The 24,000-nt window shown below is 41.6% G+C and overlaps 1 protein-coding gene across 5 annotated transcripts in view; it reads right to left on the reverse strand.

Annotated features, from left to right (window-relative positions):
• Positions 1-24,000, reverse strand: part of ANKRD44 (ankyrin repeat domain 44) — a 328,505-nt gene that overhangs the window by 25,562 nt on the left and 278,943 nt on the right. For all 5 annotated transcript variants that reach the window (XM_049712129.1, XM_049712126.1, XM_049712125.1 and 2 more), the window contains exons 17-18: positions 10,820-10,891; positions 2,307-2,508 (exon numbers count right to left, since the gene is read on the reverse strand). In XM_049712129.1, the coding sequence (XP_049568086.1) occupies positions 2,307-2,508; positions 10,820-10,891 (274 nt within the window). The remainder of the gene's footprint in view (positions 1-2,306; positions 2,509-10,819; positions 10,892-24,000) is intronic.

Genomic DNA, 24,000 nt, shown 5'->3' on the forward strand with positions numbered 1-24,000 from the left:
AGGTACAGCATATTTTGGTTGATTCCTCTTTCTAGAGCAATTTGATATTCTTTAAATACTCATAATCATAATGGTTCCAAGGGTTTTGATTTCTGCCTAAACAGAAAAAGGGGGGGAAAAGTCATCTAAGTTCATATCACTCATCCAGGATGCTGGAGAGCAAACCAATTTCTTCAGTAGTGTGTCTTTTTTTTTGTGGGGGGGGCAGTGAGGGGGTGGGAGGTGAGGCCGTGTACAGTAGCTTTTTGAACTTAGCTAATAGCCCTCAGTAAATATAATTCCCCCTTATCGTGAAAGCGTAGCTACCCTAGGATTCTCGTTGGCTTCCCACAAACTATGCTTTTCCGCAATTGCCTTCCAACAAAAAGATGCTACCAGCTCCTTTAGCTGTGCACTGCCAAGTCCAGCTTTGTTTCAGACTAGCTCAGCCTCTCCCTGACTATGAGTGACAGCCATTTCTCATGCTGCTCAAAGACTACAACTGTCATTACAACTATCTGTGCCAAACCCTCTAAAATCCATCCTGGTTCGTCTTCCTCACAGTACTCCCAGGATTTGAAACAAACAAAAATATTGGCATCTCAAGTGAGCTGGAAAAGATTCTGGAAAAGCAGATTCTCAAAGCACAGGCTAAAGCTTCTGCACAGCAGACATTTTGTGGAGAACAGAGTCAAATGACAGCCTGCATCTTTTTAATGAAGGACACGAGGGAAACCCAAAAGGAGTGAGTCCTCTTGACCACTAGGGGGCTCCATTGGACCGCAACCAATATCACAGTGGCAAATGAGTGACAGTGATTATTCTTCATTGTTTACCTGTCCACAAGGGTGATTTTCCACAATCAAAACAGGCCCTTTGTAATTGTCAGGAAGTACATGGTAACTAAAGCACAATGCTTTCCTTAATAATAGGCAACTACTCTTTAAAAAGGAGAACTAAATGTAAACTTTAATACCAAGAAAGCCTAGAATACCAAACTTTATAATAATACTTATAAATACCAAAAAGACTAAATGTGATGATGGGAAATAAGAATTTATAACTTAACCATACCAAACATTGCTAAAGTTTTTTCCAGGAACAATCATTTCCAGATATTTAGGCAACACCATGTTTTTCAATCTCCATATTGTTTTTCTTCAGTGGTTTGGAAATTCAGGGATGTGGATGGCAATACTTCCACAAAATCTAACATTCCAAGAACTTTTTCCCAAGTACAAGAATCATAAAGTCTTTCGAAAACTGCATTCACTCCTTTTCTTCCTCAATACATCCATTATTTCATGGTTATTTCTCTTTATAAGATGCTATCTGCTTTCCTGATCAAAGGCCATTATCATTGAATTCCTGAGTCCGAAGGAAATTATGCCTTAGCTGAGCTAGAAACTCTTCCACATTACCTTTACATCTGTGTATATGTCTAGAAGTGTATGGACACAGTTTTTTTTTTAATGTATATTGAAGAAAAGTCGCAGAAAAGGCAAATTACTTACTTCTTGAAAAATACATGCACTTTTTAACAGTCCCTATTTTTAGACCCGATGCATCAAGAATCAGAGCAAAAGTGAAGAAGTACCGTTTAGGCTGCACAATAAGGTACTGAGTAGATTGCTGTCTGACAACTCCTTTTATGAAGTAGCTGTGAAATATCATTAATTTTGTGCTTCAAAATGCCGTGTGATTTTACTCTATGTAATTTGTCTGAAGATCATAATACATCTTGCCCTTTTTTCAGAAAGTTTTGTGACTGCCATTGGCCAAAGGTTCGGAACTCTCTTTGGAGTTAAGGGGAAGGCCAGATGCAGCACAGAGCATGTTTAGGGCAGAATGATGGATACACGCCATCATACATTTGTCCAAATTCATAGAATGTACAACACCGAGAATGGACCCTAATGTAAACTATGGACTTTGGATGATTATGGTGTCAATGTAGGTTCATCCATTGTCATAAATGTTCCACTCTGGTGAGGGATGTGGATCATGGGGGAGGCTATGCACATGTGGGAGACAGGGGGTATGTGGAAAATCTCTGTACCTTCTTTTCAATATTCCTGTGAACCTAAAACTGCTCTAAAGAAAAACTGTCTTTAAAGAAGAAGGCCAGAGCCTCTCTGGCCATAGAATACCAGTTATCACCAAGTGGATAGTAAGCCAAAAGCATTTTGGAAGAGTGTAGGCATGTCTGATGTAGAAAGAAAATAGATATTTTAAGAACTGGGATGAAAGAAAACGCTGCCACCCTTTTACTTGAACTTATAAGTGGGCCACAGAACTAGCGTAACCAGACTCTTGACAAGACCTACCTGAGGCATGAAGTGGGGTTCTTTTGGTTACATTGTCTTTCACAAAGATGGATGCACCCTGATTAATAAGCGCTTCCACACACTCTGTGTGTCCCTTAAAGGCAGCCAGATCCAGAGCAGTGCGGCCTTTCTCATCCCTGATGTCCAGGTCCACCAGCGACTGCAGGAGGACTTCCAAGGCCTGGTGGTGCCCATTGTAGGCCTGCAAGGGAGAAACCAACCGCTCAAATGCTTGCTCACCTTAAACCCCACAACAATCCACGGGAGGGGCTGAGGCTCTCAGATCACACATGGAGACCACTCCAGAGAGCACATCGGAAAGATGCTTGGAGTAATTATGGAAACACAGGCAAAACCAGAGTTAGGTGGAAATAACGCACAGACCTCACAGTTACATACGCATTTCTTCATGTTCTTCCTCTTTTGTCAAATAATTTATTCCAAAGGTACTAAATCAATGTATTCTTATATCTATTGATCTAATAATCTAATGAAGACTAATAGCTGAATGAATTAATATATTTTTTCATCTGCTAGTTCAGTCCTAAACCTATTAACACAATCAGAATATTTTTTCAGGAGGCTTTTCTGTTAAACCTCGAGGGAAAAAAACCACTAAAAACACTGTGGACTTTGTAATTCAACAGAGGCATAGTGACCTTCTGCCACAGTCCAACATTTTAAATTTCAACCTCGTGATCCTAGGTGAGTTTCTTAATTTCACTTAGACTTTGTTTCCTCATCTATAAGTGAGATCAATAAAAGCTGCCTTCCAGAGAAGACGAGAAGAGATAACATTGCACCGGATTTGCACAGTGTCTTATACATAGTTGATGCTTCCTCTTCTCTCCTTTGTTTCCTCCACTGATTATAATGAAAACATAAAACCAATTATGGAAGTATATTCCATACATCAGTGCCAAGTTCAGACCTATTGTGAAGTCTTATGCTGCATTAAAGTTAGGAGGCTTCATACTAAAACACAAAACTAAAAGTCCGAAAGGTAATTTTTACTAAGTCTATAAGGTTAAAAAAAATGTAAATACACATATAAGGCTAAGGACATTGAAATAAAAGAAAGAAAACAGATAAGGATATGGTGGGGGTGGGGATTTGGTGGAGGGAAGTAAAGAAGGAGACAGAGGAAAAGCCTGTCCCCAGTGTCGTCAGCAGCCAAAGTTTCCTCTTATGTCTCCTGCACTTTCTGTTTTTCTACTGCAGCAATTACTCAAGGCACGATTTATTTGAAAAGCGGCTTAGCACAGACAAAAGACTAATTTCCTTAATACACAAAGAACTTATACAAACCATTTTAAAAACTAGGAAAATGTGTAAAGGACATTGAAAAGGCAGCTCACAGAAAAAGAAATATAAAAGGTCAATACACGTACGAAAAAAACCATGTAAATTTTGAGGGTACTATTTTTCAACTACCAAATGGCAATGATTAAGTTTGGGCATGTCCAGTATTAGATAAGACATGGTGAAAAAAAGCAATCTATGCTCTGGTGGTGGGAGTATACACTGGTGTGACATTTGTGGAGGGTGATTTGACAAAAATCTATCAAAAATTGTAAAAAAGTTGCAAATAGTACATATAACAATTTTATAAAAAGCAAATATATCCAGATAGACACATATCTGTATCTATGTATATTTCTGTATTCATAGAAAATTTTAGAAGGATACAAAGGAAACTGTTAACAGTGGTTACCTCTAGAAATGGGAGGTAAAGTAGTGAACATGTGGACTCATTTCACCTTATCTTTTAAAAAAGATTTGAATGTTTTTTGAAATTTTTGAAAAACATTTGAATGTTTTTCCCAAGTACATGTCAACCACAACAATAACAAAAACTAAATTAAAAGGACCCACAAGATTTAAGAGTGCTGATAGGAACTGTTTTTAAAACTTTCTCATTATATTATTTTTGTAAATGATTATGATTATTATGCTACATATTAAACATATATATGTAGTATAATAACTCATATGCTGATGAATCCCAAATTTATATCCCAGTTCTAACTACTTCTTTTACTTTGCAAGACATATATATTCAACTGTCTATTGAAATTTCCACTTGAATACCTAATATGCATCTCAAGCTTAACATGTCCCGAACTGAGCTCCATCTCAGTAAATGGCAATTTTGTTCTTCTAGTTGCTCAGGCCCAATATTTTGGAGTCCTCTTTTGTCTTCCCTCTTAAGCCCAGGGTTGTAGCCCTACACAAGGGCTCTGGGACATTGGGGCAAGGGGGTGCTAACAAGTAGCTTCCCCACCCCTTCCCACTGCCTTGCCATGCCCTGGTACAGGGATGTGTCTGCTGAGAGGAACGGACACTTCTGCTAACCACACAGAGGTGTCATCAGGTTCTCGGGCATCCGGCAGGAAATATCTATCCATATCCCTGTTGTAATTCACACACAGGTGTTGGGTGACTAGTAGCAGCCCTCAATTGCCACGATCATCTCTACTTCCAAGCCATAATCATCTCTACTCTTTCTTTAAAATATATCCAGAATCTATCCAGTTCTCACTATACCACATCCTCTGTTGCCAGGATTATGGCAAAAGCTTCCCTTTCTGTCCTTACCCTCCTGCAAACGATTACTGGGCAGCCACAGGATGAAATCTTTTGAAACTCAAGTTGGATATAGCACTCCCTGATGAAAACTCATTGATAATTCCCTCACTGATAATAAAATCCCAAACTTCTCATGACCATTCAGGCCCTTAGGATGTGGCCTCCCTCGACCCTGTCCATCAGCATAGCCCCCCACTCACTCTGTTCCAACCACTCTAGCCTGCCCTCTGCACCCCCTATGACTAAGTAATGCCTGTCCTCCCCTGGGCCATTGCATCTGTCCTTTCTGTTTCCCCTGCCTGGAAAGCCCTTCCCCCAAAGAGCCACAAGGCTTTTTCAGTAATTCTGCTTCAACTGTGCCCTTATCTGGCGGCTTCTCAGAGCCCATATAAAATAGCCCACTACCCTTCTCCTCAACATATCGGATACTCTACACGCCACTTATCCTGCTTTATTTTAGCTTTATAGCTTTATATATCACTGGATATCTGTTACATATCTATTGATTTGTTTGTTATCTAAGACTGAAGGTACTTTATGTGTACTGCTCACTGCTGTATTCTAGACTCGTGCACGGCACAGACACTCAACAATTATTTGATGAATAAATGAATGAATATAATGACTGCTATTATCATTTATTAGTATTAGTGATAAGAATATATTTTAAAAATAGCAACTATTTGTTGAGGGCACTGTGTTGAGCTCTAATCTTTGCAAACATCCTTTTTATAGATGGAAAAAAACCAAAACAAGCAATGTTAATTAATTCACCCAAGATCACTGAAGCTAGTAAGTGACAAAGTCAGGTTTGAAACCCACAATCTGTGACCACTAGAATCTATGTTTTTAGGCAATGTCTTATAATTTTTCCCAGGAATTCCATTTAATTGACTTTCAAGCAAAATACTTTTGTGCCTATGTATAATGGCTCAGAGAGCTTAATAACAAATATTGAATCAGAAACCTAGGATGGAAAGCCTTTAGTCTATCCTAACTTCTGAAGCAATAGTTAATTTCATTGAGTACTTGCTGTGTGTCAGGCAGGACTAGACACGTAGCACCTTATTTAATTATTACGACAAGCCGTGGTTTGGATGCTATCGTTATCCCCATCTCACCAACAAGGACACAGGAAGGCTGAGATGTTACTCAGCCCTCAGCCTTATGTGGTGGAGCTGGAATTCAAAGGCAGACCAGTCAGATCCCAGAGCCTGAGCTGTGGGCTTCTCATGAGCTCCTACTATGGACAGGATGCAACAAGACCATAAGATATATGCTTAACTTTTTATTACAGGAAGTTTCAAATTTATATAAAGAACAGAGGATAGTGTCACAAATTCCCAAATACCCATCACCTAGTTTCGGCCATCATCAACTCGCCATTGGTGATTTTAAGCGAACTTGGGAGCACCTATCCTCCTATAAAGGGCTGTGGCAACAGGAGGGTTGCATCAGGGTGTAAGTCAGTCTATCTCATTTGACTCTGGGCTTGAGTCTGTGGCTTCTTTTTGCATAACACCTCTTCTAATTTTAAATTGTAATGGTAGTGACTGATTCAGCTTATGTAGAAATCCTGACTTTACATCAAAGGGAAATGAGTCCATGTAGATAATAGGTTGTTCTAGATGCTATTTGCAAATGCTCGTTCCTTCAGTGGCAGTTACTATGATGACAAGGATAGTAAACATTTACAATATCTGTCAATTTGACTTAGCCTAGGAAAATAGAATTGGCAACCTATAAACTGCATGCATATCTACAAAGCACCATGGCTCACATATTTAGATTTTAATGAAGAGAAAACCCAGGGCAAAGAGAAACATATTCAGGAAGGAAGGTGATGTAGACAGATCAGCACTGTTCAGGACAGCAGAGCCACATCAAAGGGCACTTAACTTAGGCGCTGACTTAAGAACTTAACTCCTGTAAAAGACCCCTGCAGTTTCTCCTTTAATTCTCACAACAAAAAATAAACCCGTTTGAACGTGTTAAAGAGGCTTAACATTAAAATAAAATGGAGTGAACCCTGCTGAAGGAAAGCTTCAGAATTCCAATCGATATTTTCTTCTATATCAGGCACTTAAAAATTCAGACAGGATGATTGAAAGGCCAGATTTATATATAGAATTCCCTTTGTTTCTTCCATTAGTCAAGCCTGCAGCTCTTGAATTTCAGTATCCAAAAGCATTACGATATGGAGTTGAAGACATAAAACTATGTATACTATACTTCCAGGGCAATTTAAGGGAAATCATAAAGGTAATTTTGCTAATACAAGAATTTTCACTTACCTTCACACTTTAGGGCTTAACCCTAGAAACAAACTACCATATAATATGGAATTCTATTCTGTGGTTAAATGCATGATTCTGTCTTTAGGCAGTTATGTGGTTCTTAGAGTCTATAAGAAAGTATAAAATAAAGCTTTAAACTCTCTGAAAGAGACTCAGGTAGTCAGGAAAGAAGACCTTTCTCATATCAGCAGTGCATGAGGAACACTGTCTTATTTTTCTTTCTATTCCCATCCTAAATCAGGTGTTTAGTGGGTAAGTGGGTCTATTCCCATCCTAAATCAGGTGTTAAGTGGGTAAGTCTAAAATATCTCCAGGAAGAAGTAATCACACAAAAGAGCAAATATGCTGGTTCAAAAAGCATGTAGTATTTTGGCTTTCGATAGACAACCCAGTTTAAGCCTTCACTAGAGGTGGCAAACATTTCAAATCTGTTTTACAAAAGACTTTAAAAAATCTCCTTAAGTAACTTAAATACTTCTTAAACATAATTAATTTCTTTGAACTTTTTAGATTGGAACTGAGGGCAGCAAGGAGAAAGAATTTGGGATCTCAACAGAATCCATGAAACAATGGGTCCATCTGGAAATCTCGACAGCTGGAGCCTTTCATTTGCATAGCCGTGTTTCTTGATTTAATTTTTTTCAAGTGGATGAAATGCTTATGAAATTCACTGGGCAGATAACCCTGGAGACTTGACTCATTCAACCAGGAAATAGTAACTCAAGGCCGGTCAGGTTTCTTGGGGTAGTCAAGGTTTGGGGGCATCTGGTTCTCTTTCACTGTAGAATCTTCCACGGAAGAAATAATGTGCCTTGGGTTTTAATCAAGTTAATTGCTACAGGGGGCCCTGGGGAGGGCGATGGGCATACTTGCGGGGTTCTTGGAGCAAATAATAATTTCTTTAAAACGTATTAGCTTTTAGAGGGAAAACATAAAATAGTTTTAGAATTGACCCACGGCTATCACCCTGGTCAAAGTTATCACCATCATCGCTTGCCTGGTTGTCTAGTTTCTGCTTTGTTCCCTGACAATTTAAACTCAATGCAGACGTTAAAGGGATCCTTCTAAGATAAAAGTCGTATCACAACATCTGTCTCCTCAAAACCCTCCAAACGGTTTCCTCTTTTGCTCAGTGAAGAAGTCAAAGTTCCCCCTGGAGTCTGTGGCCCTCCCCCGCCTCCCTGCCCCCTCTACAACACTCGGACCCCTACCACCCTCTCTCATCACTGTGCTCCAGCCATGGTGGCCTTGCTGTTCTGGGAACATGCCAAGTGTGCTCTCACCCCGGGGACTCTGCACTTCTGCCCAGAGCATTCTTCTGTCCGAGAGTAAATGGTTAGCTCGTCGCATCCCCGGTCAAACGTGAGATGCTATGTTGTGGGAAACAGCGCCCAGTCTGCCACCTCGATGCTCTCTGTCTCACTGCTCCCATTTGCAGCAGCACTTCTGACCACCTGCCACGTTGTATATTTCCTTGTCTATTGTCTCTCCTAGACTGCACACTCTACAAGGACAGTGGCTGGGTTTTGTTTGTAGCCATGTCTCCAGCTCCCGAAACAGCGTTTGGTACACGCACAGTCAGTATATGTCAAAGGAAAGAATGACAGTGATGTTACTAATAGCGAGGATGATAGTGCCAGGTGCTGTTCTAACTGCTTTACATGCATTAACCCAGGTCATCCCCCAAGTGGCCCTATGACAGAGGTACTGCTATTCTCCCCGTATTATGAGTGGGAAAACTGAGACACAAGAGGTTAGGTACTTGGCCAAGATCATACAAAAAACAATTAAATAAATTAACAAATTGGAAAGGGTTTGGGGATCCTTAACTGACTCACTCCTTTTAACTTACAGATGGAAAAACCACGTCCAGGCGAGTTGCTAATGAGAAGACTGGTGGCTAGGATCCCCTAGGTGTAGAACTACCAAAGCCCAACTCTCTCCAATGATATGGTACCACCCTGTCTTTACAGGACTGGGAACCCACAACACTTAGCAGACCACCTGGCACCCAGTAAGCACTCAACAATAATTTTTGAGAGAAAAAAAAAAAAAGAATGAGAGATGATAGAATTTTTTGGAAGCTAGGAAAGTCTCTTCTCATATTACCAGCAAGCTTAGCAATGCAATCAGCCCCACCTTCATAGGGCATGAGAATTCTACCTGAGATAACCTTTCCAATAGGCCTCTCCCAGCTTTGGGGTAACTTCCCCAGGCACAGCAGATGGCTGGGCAAAGATTCTAGGGTCAACCTTTAGAGCAACCTGTACTAAAAGCCAACTGGTATGAAATTGTATACATGTAAATATCCCGCCCTCCATCCACCTTTTCTACTCTAAGCCCATATCTGGAAGAAAGACGAACGGACATTTTAGCCTGATTTCACTGGACTCAGTGTGTGCGTGTGTCCGTGTGTATAGTCCTGCATTGGTAGATGTGGCCGAGGGTGGTGAGTGGGACGTTATCAGGTGTGCTGGTGAGTATGTGGGGAGACTGGCAAAGAAGCGAGGGCTCCATGAGTGTGATCGGTTCATCCCAATCCTTGTGGGATGGCCTCATCCCTTCTTACCTTGCCTGACTGCTTAAGTATGCCATCAGTAAAACACGCCTCTCTGCTCTCCAAAATCTCCATCTCAATTTCTCATCAGAAGGAAACTGAATAAGTGCTTATGTGTGCGTGGTACTGAGTGACATGTCATAACCATTAAACACAGAGACCCAGCATCCTACTCTTCCCAACATCCAGTCTCTGGGTGCATCCAAACACCTTCTTGATGGCCCTGGACCGAGGCCTCACAGCTCAGCAGAGCCCTGCGTAGGTGAGCTGGCTGTTGCCAGTCTGAGAGGTGCCTAGGGAACAGCTGCTGCTGATCGATGGTTAGCAAGACCTTAACTGAAGTAGAGTGGTAGTGAGCTTCCCAGCTCGGTCACCCTCAGAGAGAGTTTGGGGATCCTCACTCTGAGCTATTGCATTTCTCTTCAATGACTGGGATGTGGAAAGGAAGCTTTACTGGTGGCAGAAAAATTCCTGTTCCCCTCCCTCCCAGATCTCACCCAGTACAACAATCAGCCCCTGATACCTCCTCTGAGACCCCGATTCCAAGCCCAGGCAGAAGCAGCAGAGTTGGAATTATGCATATTTTCATCTTGTTCTCACAAGTCTGTATTTAAATATCTCAAGTTTTTAATTGTGGCATTCGATTATCTGTAAGTTCAGTTCTTGCTGTCTATACTTAAATCTCTAAAACCAAAATAAAACATTTCCTCAGTTTACTGATTTAGCTCCTAGATAATAATAATTGAGAGACTTAAAACTTATAACAACCATTATTCTTAAGGGCACTGTGATACGGCTTCAGGCACGTTGTCTCTTTTCCTGTATCCTCACTTCACAGATGGGGAAATCGAGGCTCAGCCAGGGTAAGTCATGTGTCTGAGGTCACCAGTGAGAAGCTGGGATTGGAATTTGAGACAAGCTTTCTCACCGCAGCCTCAGCCTTCACCCATGTACTGTTTCCATTATGAGTTATTATGCATTGCTATGCTTCCCTTTTAAGAGCAGCCTAGTTTTAGAAACACTTAGGTTCTTTTTGTAACGGGGGAAGCTGCCCACAGCATCTCACTTACAGCTAAGTGGAGCGGACTCTTGGTAGCACCAGCATCTGACTCTTCAAAAACACTGTTGGTTCTTTCCAAAAGCTGTGGAGACACAGAGAAAACAACAGTACGTGAGTGCAATTTGCAGAAGGAATCCTACTTTATGGATACAAACGTTGTCATAAATGAGAAAGGAGGCTTCAGAAACTTAAGAAATCATGCAACTTCTCAGAAACATAAGAAATCTGATATAGCATATCTAAAACAAATATGCTAACTGAATATTTCAACTTCTAGGTCATCTTAGCATTTGTTATTCAAAAGAAAGCTTTCATACTTGAAAAGTTGCTCAGCTTCACCAATCTAGGCAAATAATTCATGTTAAATCCACTTCCCACCCAGCAGATCGTCACAACGAGAAAATTACAATACCCCGGGTCTATTCCATTATCAAACACACATTTATGGAGATAGCGTTGCAAAAGACTTAGGAAGCTCTTGTTCTCACGGAGCTTACATTCTAGAGCGGGAAAGCACAGACAAACAAATAAACAACATACACATAAGAAGGTATCTGGTAGTGAAATATGCTGTAATGAAAGTAAAGTAGGCTGATGTGAAATGGAGTGACTGGGAAGTTACTCTACAGCTGATGGCCAGGGGAGGCCTCTCCAAGCAAGGAGATGACAGTTCAAGTGAGACCTGAATAAGAAGAGTGAAATCAAGTCAAAATGTGGCAGGAGAGCATTCTGGGAGCAGGAAGGAGTCAGGGCAAATGCATCAAGTGGGGATGAACACGGTGAGTTCAAGGAATGGAACAGATAGTGCGACTAGGGTATGATGTTGGTGAGGGTGTCAGGCAAAAGACATTTCATTGACTCTTGTTGGGAGAACAAATTGTTAAAACCTTCCCGGGCAATTTTGTGCATATCTTTGACCCTAGGAATTAATCCCCAGTAAATAATTAGACAAGTGCACAATGACACATGTATAAAGAAATATATTCATTCAACAAACACTTGATGAATGACTACCAATGTGCCCAGATACTGTTCCATGCACCGATTCAATAATAAAAAATATATTTAAAAATCAATTTTTTCATGGGGGGCAGGGCAGGCCATAGAAAAAGGAAGTTATATAATTAATTAGAAGGCCGTAGGTGCGATGGAGAAAGATAAAACAGAGAAGGAGGGTTCGGAAGGCTGGAGGAGAGGTCCATTTGCAACTTTAAATACAGAGATCAGGAAAGGCCTTACTGAGCAGGTGATGGCTGAACAACATCTGGGGGCGATGAGAGAGCCTTGTGGGTATCTGGGGGAAGAGCATTCCAAGCAGAGGGGCCAGCAAATGCCAAGTCCTTTAGCGACAGAGATGCTTAAGATCATCAGTGAGACTGGAGCAAGGTGATCAAGGATGAGAATGACAGGAAAGGAAATCAGAAAGATGGTGGCACTGTGGGTGGTAGTATCACAAGGAGCCTTCTGGGTTGTTGTAAAAAGTCTGTGACTTCTATCCTGAGTGAGACAGAATTTCACTGGAGTGCTCTGAGCAGAGGGGTGACATGTTCTAACTTTTAGACTCTAGGGAGGGCACAGAGACCACTGAAGAGCTGGGGCGAAAGTCCAAGAGAGAAATAACGGTGGCTTGGACCAGCAGGGAGCAAGTGGGGACGGAGAAAAGTATTGGACTGTGGATATTTTTGGAGGCAGAGTCAACAGGATTTGCTGATGGATTGAATGTGAATGTGTGAGAGAGAAGTAAAGGATGACACTCAGGATTCTGTTGTAAGCAAACTGAAAGATGGAGATTCCACGAACTGAAATGGAGAAGTGAGTGGAATATATGTAGTGGGAAAAAGCAGAAGTTCGATTTTGGAAATGTTAGGTTTGAGATGTTTTTAAAGCATCAAAAGTACATGTTAGGGCTTCCCTGGTGGTGCAGTGGTTGAGAGTCTCCCTGCCTATGCAGGGGACACGGGTTCGTGCCCCGGTCTTGGAAGATCCCACATGATGCGGAGCGGCTGGGCCCGTGAGCCGTGGCCGCTGAGCCTGCACATCCGGAGCCTGTGCTCCGCAACGGGAGAGGCCACGACAGTGAGAGGCCCGCGCACCGCAAAAAAAACAAAAGTACATGTTAATCGGCAGCTGTAGGATACACGGGTGTGGACTTCAGGGTATTTAAAGCCATAAGGCTGGATGAGATGAGCCAGGGAGTACACAGAGAAGGGAGACTGGATCCTGGGCACCCAAAATTAAGAGCTAGAGAGATGAGAAGGAACCAGCAGGGAAATGCAGATTGAGCAGGTGAGCTAGAAAGAACGTCAGGAGAGCAGGAGGTTCTGAAACCAAGTGAAGGAAGAGTTTTAAGGAGAGAATGCACAGCCGTGTCAAAAGTCCTGATAGGTCAAGTAAAATGGGGCCTGAGAATTGCCCATTGGGTTTAGGAACATGGAGGCTATTAGCGACTGCTAAGAGCAGTTTATCAAGACACTGTTTATATGGGAAAAAAACCCAACCAACAGAAAATGAATACATAGCAATAGGGATGGAGTAAATAAATTGTAGTGGTATATATCACCACTTCTGATAAGCTCTCCCTCTTTATGTTGCTGTTAAGTTCTTCTTTGTATAGTGATGCATCCAAAAGGGACAAAAACCCAACACCCAAAGCCTTGATGTGTGGTGAATATGGCAGTATTCAATGTCCACTCCAGCCTCCTGACTGATGGGATTGGGCTGCCCTATACTGCAGAGACTAGACAGCTCAAAACTACATTTCCTAGACTCCCTTGAACTAGGGTTTCAGATCTGATTTAGGTTCTGCCAACTGGATGCAGTCTGAAATTTGAGAGACAAGTGAGCAGACGGCATCTCTGATTTCTGATGGTAAGCAGAGTCATGGAGACTTTAGCTTGTCTTTTAGCTTCCTGTGTGCATGCTACTATCTTCGTGAGGGTAGAGAAGCAAGACAGGGATATAGGCATCCGTTCTGACAGGTGGATTAAGCAGATGCTGTGTGGCTCTAGGGCCAGTAGCAGTGGCAGTGACAAGTCTGTCCCCGTACGTCAGCTGGGGTGGTGTGTCTATGGAGCAGCCATTCCAGGGCTGCTTTCTGATTCCCCATCTCCCTGATCATGAGGAAGGGGCAGCCACCCTGGCAGTCCAAGTGCAGTTTAGGTTTATTTCTGGAGGATCAGCCTAGGGCACCCTCTTCTAGACCTCCCAACAATATTATAAACACCTTTTTTTTTGCAGTACGCAGGCCTCTCACTGCTGTGGCCCCTCCCGTTGCGGAGCACAGGCTCCGGACGTGCAGGCCCAGCAGCCATGGCTCACAGGCCCAGCCGCTCCGCGGCATGTGGGATCTTCCCAGACCGGAGCAGGAACCCGTGTCCCCTGCATCAGCAGGCGGACTCTCAACCACTGCGCCACCAGGGAAGCCCTATAAACACCTATTTTAAAAAAATCAAATCTTCTTTTGCTTAAAACAGCTAGCATTGCTTCTGTTTCCTTCAAATGCACCCGGACTGATTCAAAAAGTAATACAGATTATTTAAGTTTGTTAATGGGGATGGTGAAGGGGAAATTACACCACCCAACACACTAGAAAGCAAAACTTTCTAACATGCTCTTTACCCATTTTTTTCTCCCGGAAAGTCCCAAACTTGTCAAGTGGAAAAACACATTTTAAAGCCATATGTGTGGAATGATACCATTTCCATTTAAAAAACTGTATTGATATGACTACACATGCAGAAATAAAGACGAGAAATATATACCCTAAAATGTTTAACACAGTAACCTAAAAGTGGGAATACAGATGATTTTCATTTTCTTCTTTATCTTTCCGGATTTTTTTTTTGGCCATGAATGTGTATTGTTTTTTGTTTTTGTTTTTGTTTTTGTTTTTTTAGTTTTTTTTGCGGTACGTGGGCCTCTCACTGTTGTGGCCTCTCCCGTTGCGGAGCACAGGCTCCGGACGCACAGGCTCAGCGGCCATGGCTCACGGGCCTAGCCGCTCCACGGCATGTGGGATCTTCCCGGACCGGGGCACGAACCCGCGTCCCCTGCATCGGCAGGCGGACTCTCAACCACTGCGCCACCAGGGAAGCCCTGTGAATTGTTTTTGTAATAAAAACACTAAAGCTACTTCTGTTTGGAATAAAAGCCATTAACCTTACTTTTCACTTAACAGAATGATGTACACAGACCCCTAGATAGGTCCAGAACTCCTTTCTAGTCAATGCATGTGAAACAAAATGTTTGCATTCTCTGGTAGATCAAGTAACAGTGTAAAATTTACCATCTAAAAGCACACAATTTCAAGTTTTCTAATAATACAATACAAATAATTATATCGAAAGTATGAGACATTTTATGTTCGTTTTTATTAGTGCGAGAATAGAATTTGGAACTTAAGCAATCTAGGATACATTAGAATAATGAGAACAAATTTAATTTTAACTTCAAAACTAATAATTTTAAAACCATCTGCCATACATAGTTGAAATAAAAGTAGCTTCAACTGCTTGAAAAGGCTAGAAAACAGCTGTTCTTTGCTTTGTTTTGCAACATTATCACCTGCAAGAGTTCCTGGAATTGACAGTGCGTACCAACTCCAAATCCTGTCCTAGGATGAACTTTTAATCAAAGGAACACAGAATCATTTCCACCATTATCACAAACACGATGAACAGAGGCAAGAAGACAATGTACTGTTTACAGTCAAAAATTAGGCATATTCCCAGAAGATTTATTGTGGCAGATTTTTCCACACGTGTACTTTGATCATTCTAATAGCATGTGATTTTTACTTCAGTCATTCACTACACGTTTGCTGAATGTCATCTCTGTCAGGGAGCCTCGGTTAGGCACCAGGATTCAACTGTGCAGCGAAGAGATGTGGTCACTGACCTGAGAGAACTTAGAGGCTAGTGGGGAACCCACAGAAGTTAACGGGTAGTGAAAACAGTGAGGCAAGAGCTAGGATGCAAGATGCTATGGGAACATGAAGGAAGAGGTACCTGACATAACCCTGGGGGTCAGAGAAGACTCTTCTGTAAAGGAAGGTTTAGCCTGAGACCCGGATGGTAGGAATCTGTGAGGCAAAGAGAGAAGGGAATTTCTAGGCAGAAGGAAGAGCATGTGAGAACACAACAAATACGAAAAGCTTTAAGTTTAACAAGACTAGATAGCATGTAGGGGTAAGGAAAGAATGAGGAGCAATTAGGCTGGAAACGTAAGCAGACGACAGATTAGGTATAGGGTGATCATATCATCATCGCCCAATTCAGGACATTTATGAGATTGACAATTGCGCCGGGATAACAGCTGTAAGCCAGGACATCAAATCAGGATAATTAGTGAGAGTCATCGCAGTGCTTTCAGCCGGGAAGAGGCATGATCACGATCAGATTCTTGGGTTTCATGAAAACCTCTCTGTGCAGTGTGGTAAATGAGCTGCAGTGGTGCTGGGGGTGAGGACTGCAACCCTAGAAGCAGGGAGATCAGTTAGGATATTTCAACGATGGGATTTCTAAATTACGAATTAAGTTGTTAAGAACGGACGGTGGCCTATACTACAGAAGAGGCAGAGGAAATGGAAGGAAGTGGGGATATTCAGGACTTTCATTCACTCCTTTATTCATTCATTCAATAGTTATTGAGTACTGTGCTAGGCACTGAGATTTCCAGTTCTAAAATGGTCCTTACCCACATGAACCTGAGAGCCTAGAAGGTGTAACAGACATCATTCATCGACTGAACAGTGGAGGAAGGGGAAAGTGTAGAGTCAAGGATGACTCCAATTTTCTTGCTTTGGTAACAGGGTGAATTGTGATGCCTTCTTTAAGATAAGAAACAAAGAGAAGGCACAAGGTCAGGGGAGGGAAATTGTGTGGAGCTTTAGTCTGAAGTGCTGCTGGGACATTTAAGGGGACATGTCCAGTGGACAGATGGATATAACGTTTGAAGCTTAGAAGAGCGATCTCGGCTGGAGTAATGGATTTGGGAATCATCAGCAATGGCTGAGACAGGAAGCCCCCACTGTGGATGAGGCTGCCAGGGAGAATGTGTAGTGAGAGAGGACGTAAACCTCAGGAATCCCAGTATTTAGGGTTTGGAAGAGGAAGAGAGTCTGCAAAAGGGGTTGTGAGGAGGGGAGGGTACAGAGGGGTAGAAGGAAAACCAGGAGAGTGAGGAGGTGATGGTGATGGTGATGGTGATGGTGATGGTGATGGTGATGGTGATGGTGATGGTGATGGTGATGGTGACTGGTGGCGGTGGAGGCTGTGATGACCATGATAGGAAGGTGCTGGTGGTGATAAGTGATAATGATGAAGATTCTCACTGATGACAACCGGAAGGTACTAAGCATTTACTATGAGCTGAGCATTCCATGGGTCACCTCAATCTATCCTCAAGTAATCCATTAAGTAACTTGCTCAAGTTCACACAGCCTGGAAAATACAGATGAGGAAACTGAACCAGGTCTAATTCAAAACCCACGTTATCTACCTCACAAAACAATGTCTTCCTATCAACTGATAAGCTGAAACTTTTTCCTGATATTAAAAAAAAAAAAAAACCCAACAGGGATGAGGGTAGGAGACAAGAAGAGTTTTTGTGTGTGTGTGTGTGTGCATGTGTGTGTGTGTTTTTAAAGTATGTGGGTCTTTTTTATGTCTCTAACTTCAACAATTCCCTCTGATCTTTGAGATTTTCCTCTTTGTTTCCTAGGAGTGGTAAGTAGTCATTTTAGTTACACAGCAGTCACAGGGGACCTTAATTGGAATCTAGCTCCTCTAATATGCCTCTTCCTTTAGCGATTCTTCTTTGTTAGTTAAGAAGGCAATGTGAAAAAAGTGGGGAGAAAAGCAATTTGTAAGTCATTCAAAATTGACGTTTATGTTTAGAATTTTCTTTCTAATTTAAAATTGATTCTAAACATACAGAGTCCAAGGGATGATGCAGATACACAGCACTGCTCAGAGACTCGACTCTGCACAAACGACTCAGGGGAAGAATATGGGGGCCGGAGGGAGACAGAGAGCTCCTACCATGACTCATTATACAAACTCGTACTTCAGCCTGTGGTCGGCAATATTACTGGAAAATAACATTGCTCTACAGAGATCACCAGCAACCTACCTTGTCAAAATCCGAAATAGAATGGCTCTTTTGAAACACAGTTACAGCTAAGAATACATGCCAAACAAGCAGCATCACAAAAAGGCAATGAGTTCTGCACATAAAGTTTGTAGTTATAAATCAAAGAATATAATTTATACGTAACATTTACACAATCCATGCATTCACATGCTAGTTTTCATGTTGAATTACACTCATAAATCCAATGTACACGTCCAATATGTCACCATCAGTTTCTACTGGCTCAATAAAAAATTTGCACTCATTCCAAGGATCGACTTGGTCCTCTGCCTAAAAAATCTATTAAAATGGCTGCTTTAATAAAGCCTTTATCTGGACTACTTAATCTTATTCCTTTTTATCTCCAAAATCCCAGAATTGCTTCTTTTCTCATTTGATCAATCATTTATGAACCCTGTATGGAGAATCTAGCACTGCTTGACCTCTACCTCTTCTCCCACAGCGTCCTCCTACCACCTTGCGTTTGCCAAGACTCTCTTGGCTGAAAAAATCAGAAGGTCTGAGATTCAAGCTACTCCCAACCCCCACTGACAAGTAAAGATGGGCATCTGAAGTGGGAATTGAGAGAAGAAAGCTAAGATGAGAGCAAGCAGGCTTTTCAACCATCTTATTCGTAAAACGTGAACTCTCTGGTTCAGCTCGGGGTGGGGGGTGGCTGGGATGCTCTATAACTTTGGGGGGCCTGAGAAAACGATTGTATTTAAGATTATAACAATTCATAGGACATTTTCTGAATTTTGGGAGGCATTTTCACAGGACCGGAGGACTCACACGAAGAACAGCTCAACGTCTTAGATTTTAAAACAGCAGAGGTAATAGAAGGCCAAGTTTAAGCCTCTTTCTCTAAAAAGTGAATCTGTGATAACAAAATCAAGAATAAATATGAACTTGACCATAAGCCAACTGGCCGCTAGGTTAACAAAACAGTGATCTGATCCAAAATGGCAAGGAAACACACACATATTACCCTCTAGCTGGGAACCCAAGCTTTGTAAGTGGTATAGCTTATGACTAGTTATTTGAAAATATGGCAGGAAAAAATCCAGGGATTTCAAGAGACCTTCAGCTGAACTAAACCAGTTTCTAAATGTGCTATTTAAGAAAGCAGAAACCAAGTATGGTTCGGAATATAAAAACGGAAAGGTGTAGCCAGTGGGTCTGTGAGGTAACCCTTGCTCTTGTCAGTGCTGGTTAAACTTGGACTACATAACTAGTTTCCACAGGTGAGGAGGGAGAAAAGGAGTTAGAAAACCAAGCAGAAAATATCCATGGGGACCATGTCAACGAGGTGCTCTGAGGAAAGTTTTAAAAATGGATTTATTTATCTTTTAGCAGTGAGGACATTTATGAGTCTTCAAGTCAAAGACCTGGAAGCAGACCAAGGTCCCTGGAAAGTTGGCACCTCTGTCAGAAATTCTATTTCACATTCCACTTGTCTGTGCTTGAGAATGAGATGCTGTTTAGGCAACCTCAAGGCCGATCCTGAGTCCACTGTGCTGTGACCTGACTCTGGCTCAGGCCAGAAGAGGGGGATGAGTCTGCAGAAGTTTCAGACCACCCAGCCTATGTCAACCCTCCATTCAGAGGCTCCCAGGGGCACAGGATAGAGCTCGGGGGATCCCACAGGTCTTCCAGTCTCAGGCTTAATATAATGTTTCAGGCCATACGGGACCTCAGTGGGCGCCAGGCCTTTGAGCCTAGCCCGGAATAAACTAGCTCCCTCCGTGATGCCACTTCGGTAACAGCAGGGACTGTTCCTCAGGATTCTGCTCGCACCCCTTCACAGCGATTAGAGAAAGCCGTGTTGCTTGAAATTGTTAGTAACAACAATTACTGGAGACTCAGTGGTTCCTAGAAATGCATGAATCTAATCTAATTTCTGCCTTCTCCACTCAATTCCGTAAGTAAGGAACCATTAACTTTCTATACTTGTGTAAGTCAAGGTCTATGCAACTTCAAAAGGAGATAACACATTTGTGAGGAGGGCACGACTAGAAGCTTAGCTAGATTAAGTTTCCAACTCTTCTTGGGAGCCGGTTTTGATAACTCTGCTTATCTCCTCCCTCCAGTGTATATTCAGTTCCTGGTGATTTCCTTGCCAATTAAAAGGCAGAAGAGCCTGTAGTATGGGTAAGGAAGGCTAATGAAACCTGCTGTGAAGATAAAGGCCAAAGCAAGGTACAAAATGCGTGGTGTTCAAAAACTATCTTGCAAGAGCCTTAAAAATGTTCATGTACTTTGACCCATAAACCTACTTCAGACTCTATCCTGAGAAAGTTTTAAGCCCGAAGCCATCCAACAGTGAAACAGTATAAACAACCTAAATAGAAGAATGTCTAAGTTATGACTGATCCAACAGTTGAACATTATTTAGCTTAAAAAAATGTTTACCAAGAGTTTTTAATAGCACTGGGAAAGGATCATGTCAGAACAGTTTATGGAAAAATAATCAATGCATAAAATTGCATATTTAATACTATCTCATGTATGTAAAAAATAAAACATGTGAGAAGGAGACTGGAAGGAAATATACCAAAAGAGTTAATAATAACTGCTTTGTAGTGGAGGGACTTTGGGTGTTTGATTTCTTTCCACTTTTCTACATATTCTAAACTTTCTACAACAAATATAGATTAATAAAGAATAACATAAATTTCTATTTAAAAGTGAGATGGTTGAGTCAGATGATTTCCAAGGTCCCTTTAGCATCCTATCCAGTCAAAATTTAGGCAGGGGGAGGTCAATGTTTTCATGACCATGAGTGGTATATCCTTATTAAATCAATAACACCATTCTGGCTAGTATTACTATTGGTTGAGTACATTCCTTCATGGCCCTTAAATTGCAAATTCCTTAGCGGCAGGGACTACCTATATCTTGTAGGTGGTATTCAATACTGTTTATTGAATTTAATTTAAATCTGATAAGTGAATGAGAGAGCACTAGTGGAATTAATTACAGGGTGATAACATATTTGCTGCCTTGACACTGCAGAACTATCAAAAACATTACTGGGATCTTATATTTTGGATGGATTTTTCCCTTTAGAAAAACAATGTGAATACCATATGCATTGCTACATTTAATAAATCGACCAACCAGCAAAACAAATAAACAAACCTGACCTTTCATAGAACATGGTCTTGTAACTGAAAAATGCTCTAGGCTAAGTGTGTCTTTCTAAACCAGGATGTCAGTTTGCTGTTGCCAGGTAGTGGTAGAACTCATCCTGAGGTGACACTCTGGCCTTCTGTCATAAGGAAGTAAAGAAGACTAATGTCAAATTAAATTTTGATACGATCGATGTACCAATACTATGAAGAAGGTAAGATACTAGTAAAAGAATTCGAAACACATTTTCTGGTTGTAAATACCTAAATCAGTCCAGAGAAAGCCAGATAATATGTTTTTGAAATAAAGAAACAGTAGAATTCTTTTCATCTTGCCATGAGTGAGCCTTCTAGATAAGGAAGAGCATTAAAATTAACTCATAAGAAATGTCACTCTCTTTAGGGAAAAGATAACCATGGTTCCTGAAAACACAAGGACTTATCCAAGGTTGAAGCCAAAACTGATTATGGAGAGAACAAGGGTTTTAACCCACTGAAGGAGTTGCAAAGAATCGCTGCAGAAGCTATCGCAAATGTGAAAAAATCATCAAAGTGCTCCCTATTATTTTCGAGGTTCCCTGGCAGCTTTGGATTTAAATGATTTAACTAATGCTCAGAATTCCTAAATTCACTTTTTCCTAAGCAGGATAAAAAATATGAAATGACTATATCTGGGTTAAATAGAATCAGAAGGCATAATTCACCATAATAAAGAAATTATTCTCTTTGGTTCCACAGTTTTCTATAACCGAATTTGGTTTCATTCTTTTGTGTGGGCAGTGAGCCAAAAGAGGGAAGGAATGCTGATGGCTTTGAGACAGGATAGAAAAGAGAGATAGCTGAAAAGGGTCCTTAAGAAAATCTCTGAGGGAATAGGCTGCAGTCACCAGCAAATTCCAGAAGCAGGAATCTCAGATAAAGTGTGCGCCTAGGTTGCTGATACCAGCAAAGTATGCCCTGGGGATACCCTTAATATATCCACTAGGGATGTGATAGTGAGTATGGCAAGCCCTCTTGGATCTAGCAATAATTACTGCAAGGACTTTTCTGTACAACAAAAAACTTGGCCTATTCCCTTGATATTCATAGTAAAGGAATTAGCCTAGACCATGCCTACAACCTCCTGAATTTTGCAGAATAATTCAAAAGTTAAGTTCACCCTTCTATATCAGCAGTGAGTTCAACGCATTGGTATATTCAATTCAATTGGTGTATTCAGTCAGAGCCACCTGACTCTTCTCTTTTGGATCCTGGCATTACATGTGTGTTGTGGTGATGCTGGGATATGTGTGTGTGAGTAAAGGGGCACAGGGGAGGAAGATAAAAGCAAAACGTCTGTGCTATTCAACCACAATCACACGTGGATAACATGAGTTTAAGGAAAAAGAACAAGAGGGATTAATATCAAGAGGTACTAGACAAGATTCCCTATTGTTCAGAAAAATGATCCAAAACTTGTAAATAAGGCAAAGAGGCTAATTCCATGTCCTTTTTTTTTTTTTGCGGTACGTGGGCCTCTCACTGTTGTGGCCTCTCCCGTTGCTGAGCACAGGCTCCGGACGCGCAGGCTCGGCGGCCATGGCTCACGGGCCCAGCCGCTCCGCGGCATGTGGGATCTTCCCGGACCGGGCACAAACCCGTGTCCCCTGCATCGGCAGGCGGACTTTCAACCACTGCGCCACCAGGGAAGCCCCCATGTCCTTTTAAGAATCATACTGAGGCACTGTTTTAACAGGTCCACCCAAGGATTAATTTTTAGTAAAATGTTAATTAAGGGCGCAGTCTCTGTGAAGTTACATGTTAACTTGTAGATCTGTTTCCTGCAGAAATACACATTATTTCTGTGTGGTAGAAAAGATAACTCTAGAAATTATAGCTTATTGCTGTTTTGGATGGTAACAAGTTTTGTATCTTACCTAGCTTACTCTAATATTATTTTATTAAAGTCTCTATAAATGCTCTGTTCCTCAAATGATCCCTGAATAAACTTTAGCATCTTAGTGGTTCCATCATTACTTAATGAGATTTTTATAAAAATCTTTAACACATGTTCTTTTTCTCCTTTTATGAGAGTCTCATTTTAAATTTTTTGAGAAGTATACTTTGACACCACCCATCGGCTCCAATCTTAATACAAGACCTCAAAAGTCTTAATATCCTTTGGAAATGCCTATAACAATCTCCCCGGTCAATGTCGTTCCACAATGGACTCTCCATGGGAACACTGAGAGAACTTGAAAAGATGCCTTCCTCTCCTTCCAAAGAAACTTGTGCAGATACAGGGCAGACAGAGCTATGCTGACCCACGATCAGAAAATCAGTCCCACTGAATTTCCAATGAACCCTTCTCAGGCTCTGAGACTGAGGAATCATGGGCTCCCCTCCGCTCTTCAAGTGTCTACTTTATCCAGAGAATCATGGTGGTGGCCAGGAACTCTTCATTTGGGCTGAAGGCCTTATGGTCTGCATTTGCTCATTTTTATCCCAGGAACAGACTGGAGTTGCCATATACCAACACTGCCCTCTTCTCACCCCCCCAGTCTAAGAGAGGAGGCATAGCCTTGGAGGGCTATGTCCCTTCAGCACACTTTGGGGGTCTCACAGTGGACCACCTCTTCTCTCTTTCTGGCCTCCTTCCTGACTTAGAATCTTCAGCAGAACTGCAGGGAGCCTCACCCCCAGGCAGACGCCTGTAAGACATAAACCTCAGATCACCTACAACCCAAGAGGCAGACCCCTCTCTCCTCCTCCATCTCACCTCTCTTTTAAAATAAATCTCTCTGCAGAAGAAAATGAAATTCACAATAAAGCACAGATCATTTACGACTGAAAGCAAGAGCACATTAATTTCATTTAGGCGAAATAAGTAAGATAATTCAAAGAATTGTTTCTCTCAAAGCTCATAAAATTTCATTTCATTAAATCCTGT

The sequence above is a fragment of the Orcinus orca genome, chromosome 7 (genome assembly GCF_937001465.1).
Source record: "Orcinus orca chromosome 7, mOrcOrc1.1, whole genome shotgun sequence".
NCBI lineage: Eukaryota > Metazoa > Chordata > Mammalia > Artiodactyla > Delphinidae > Orcinus > Orcinus orca.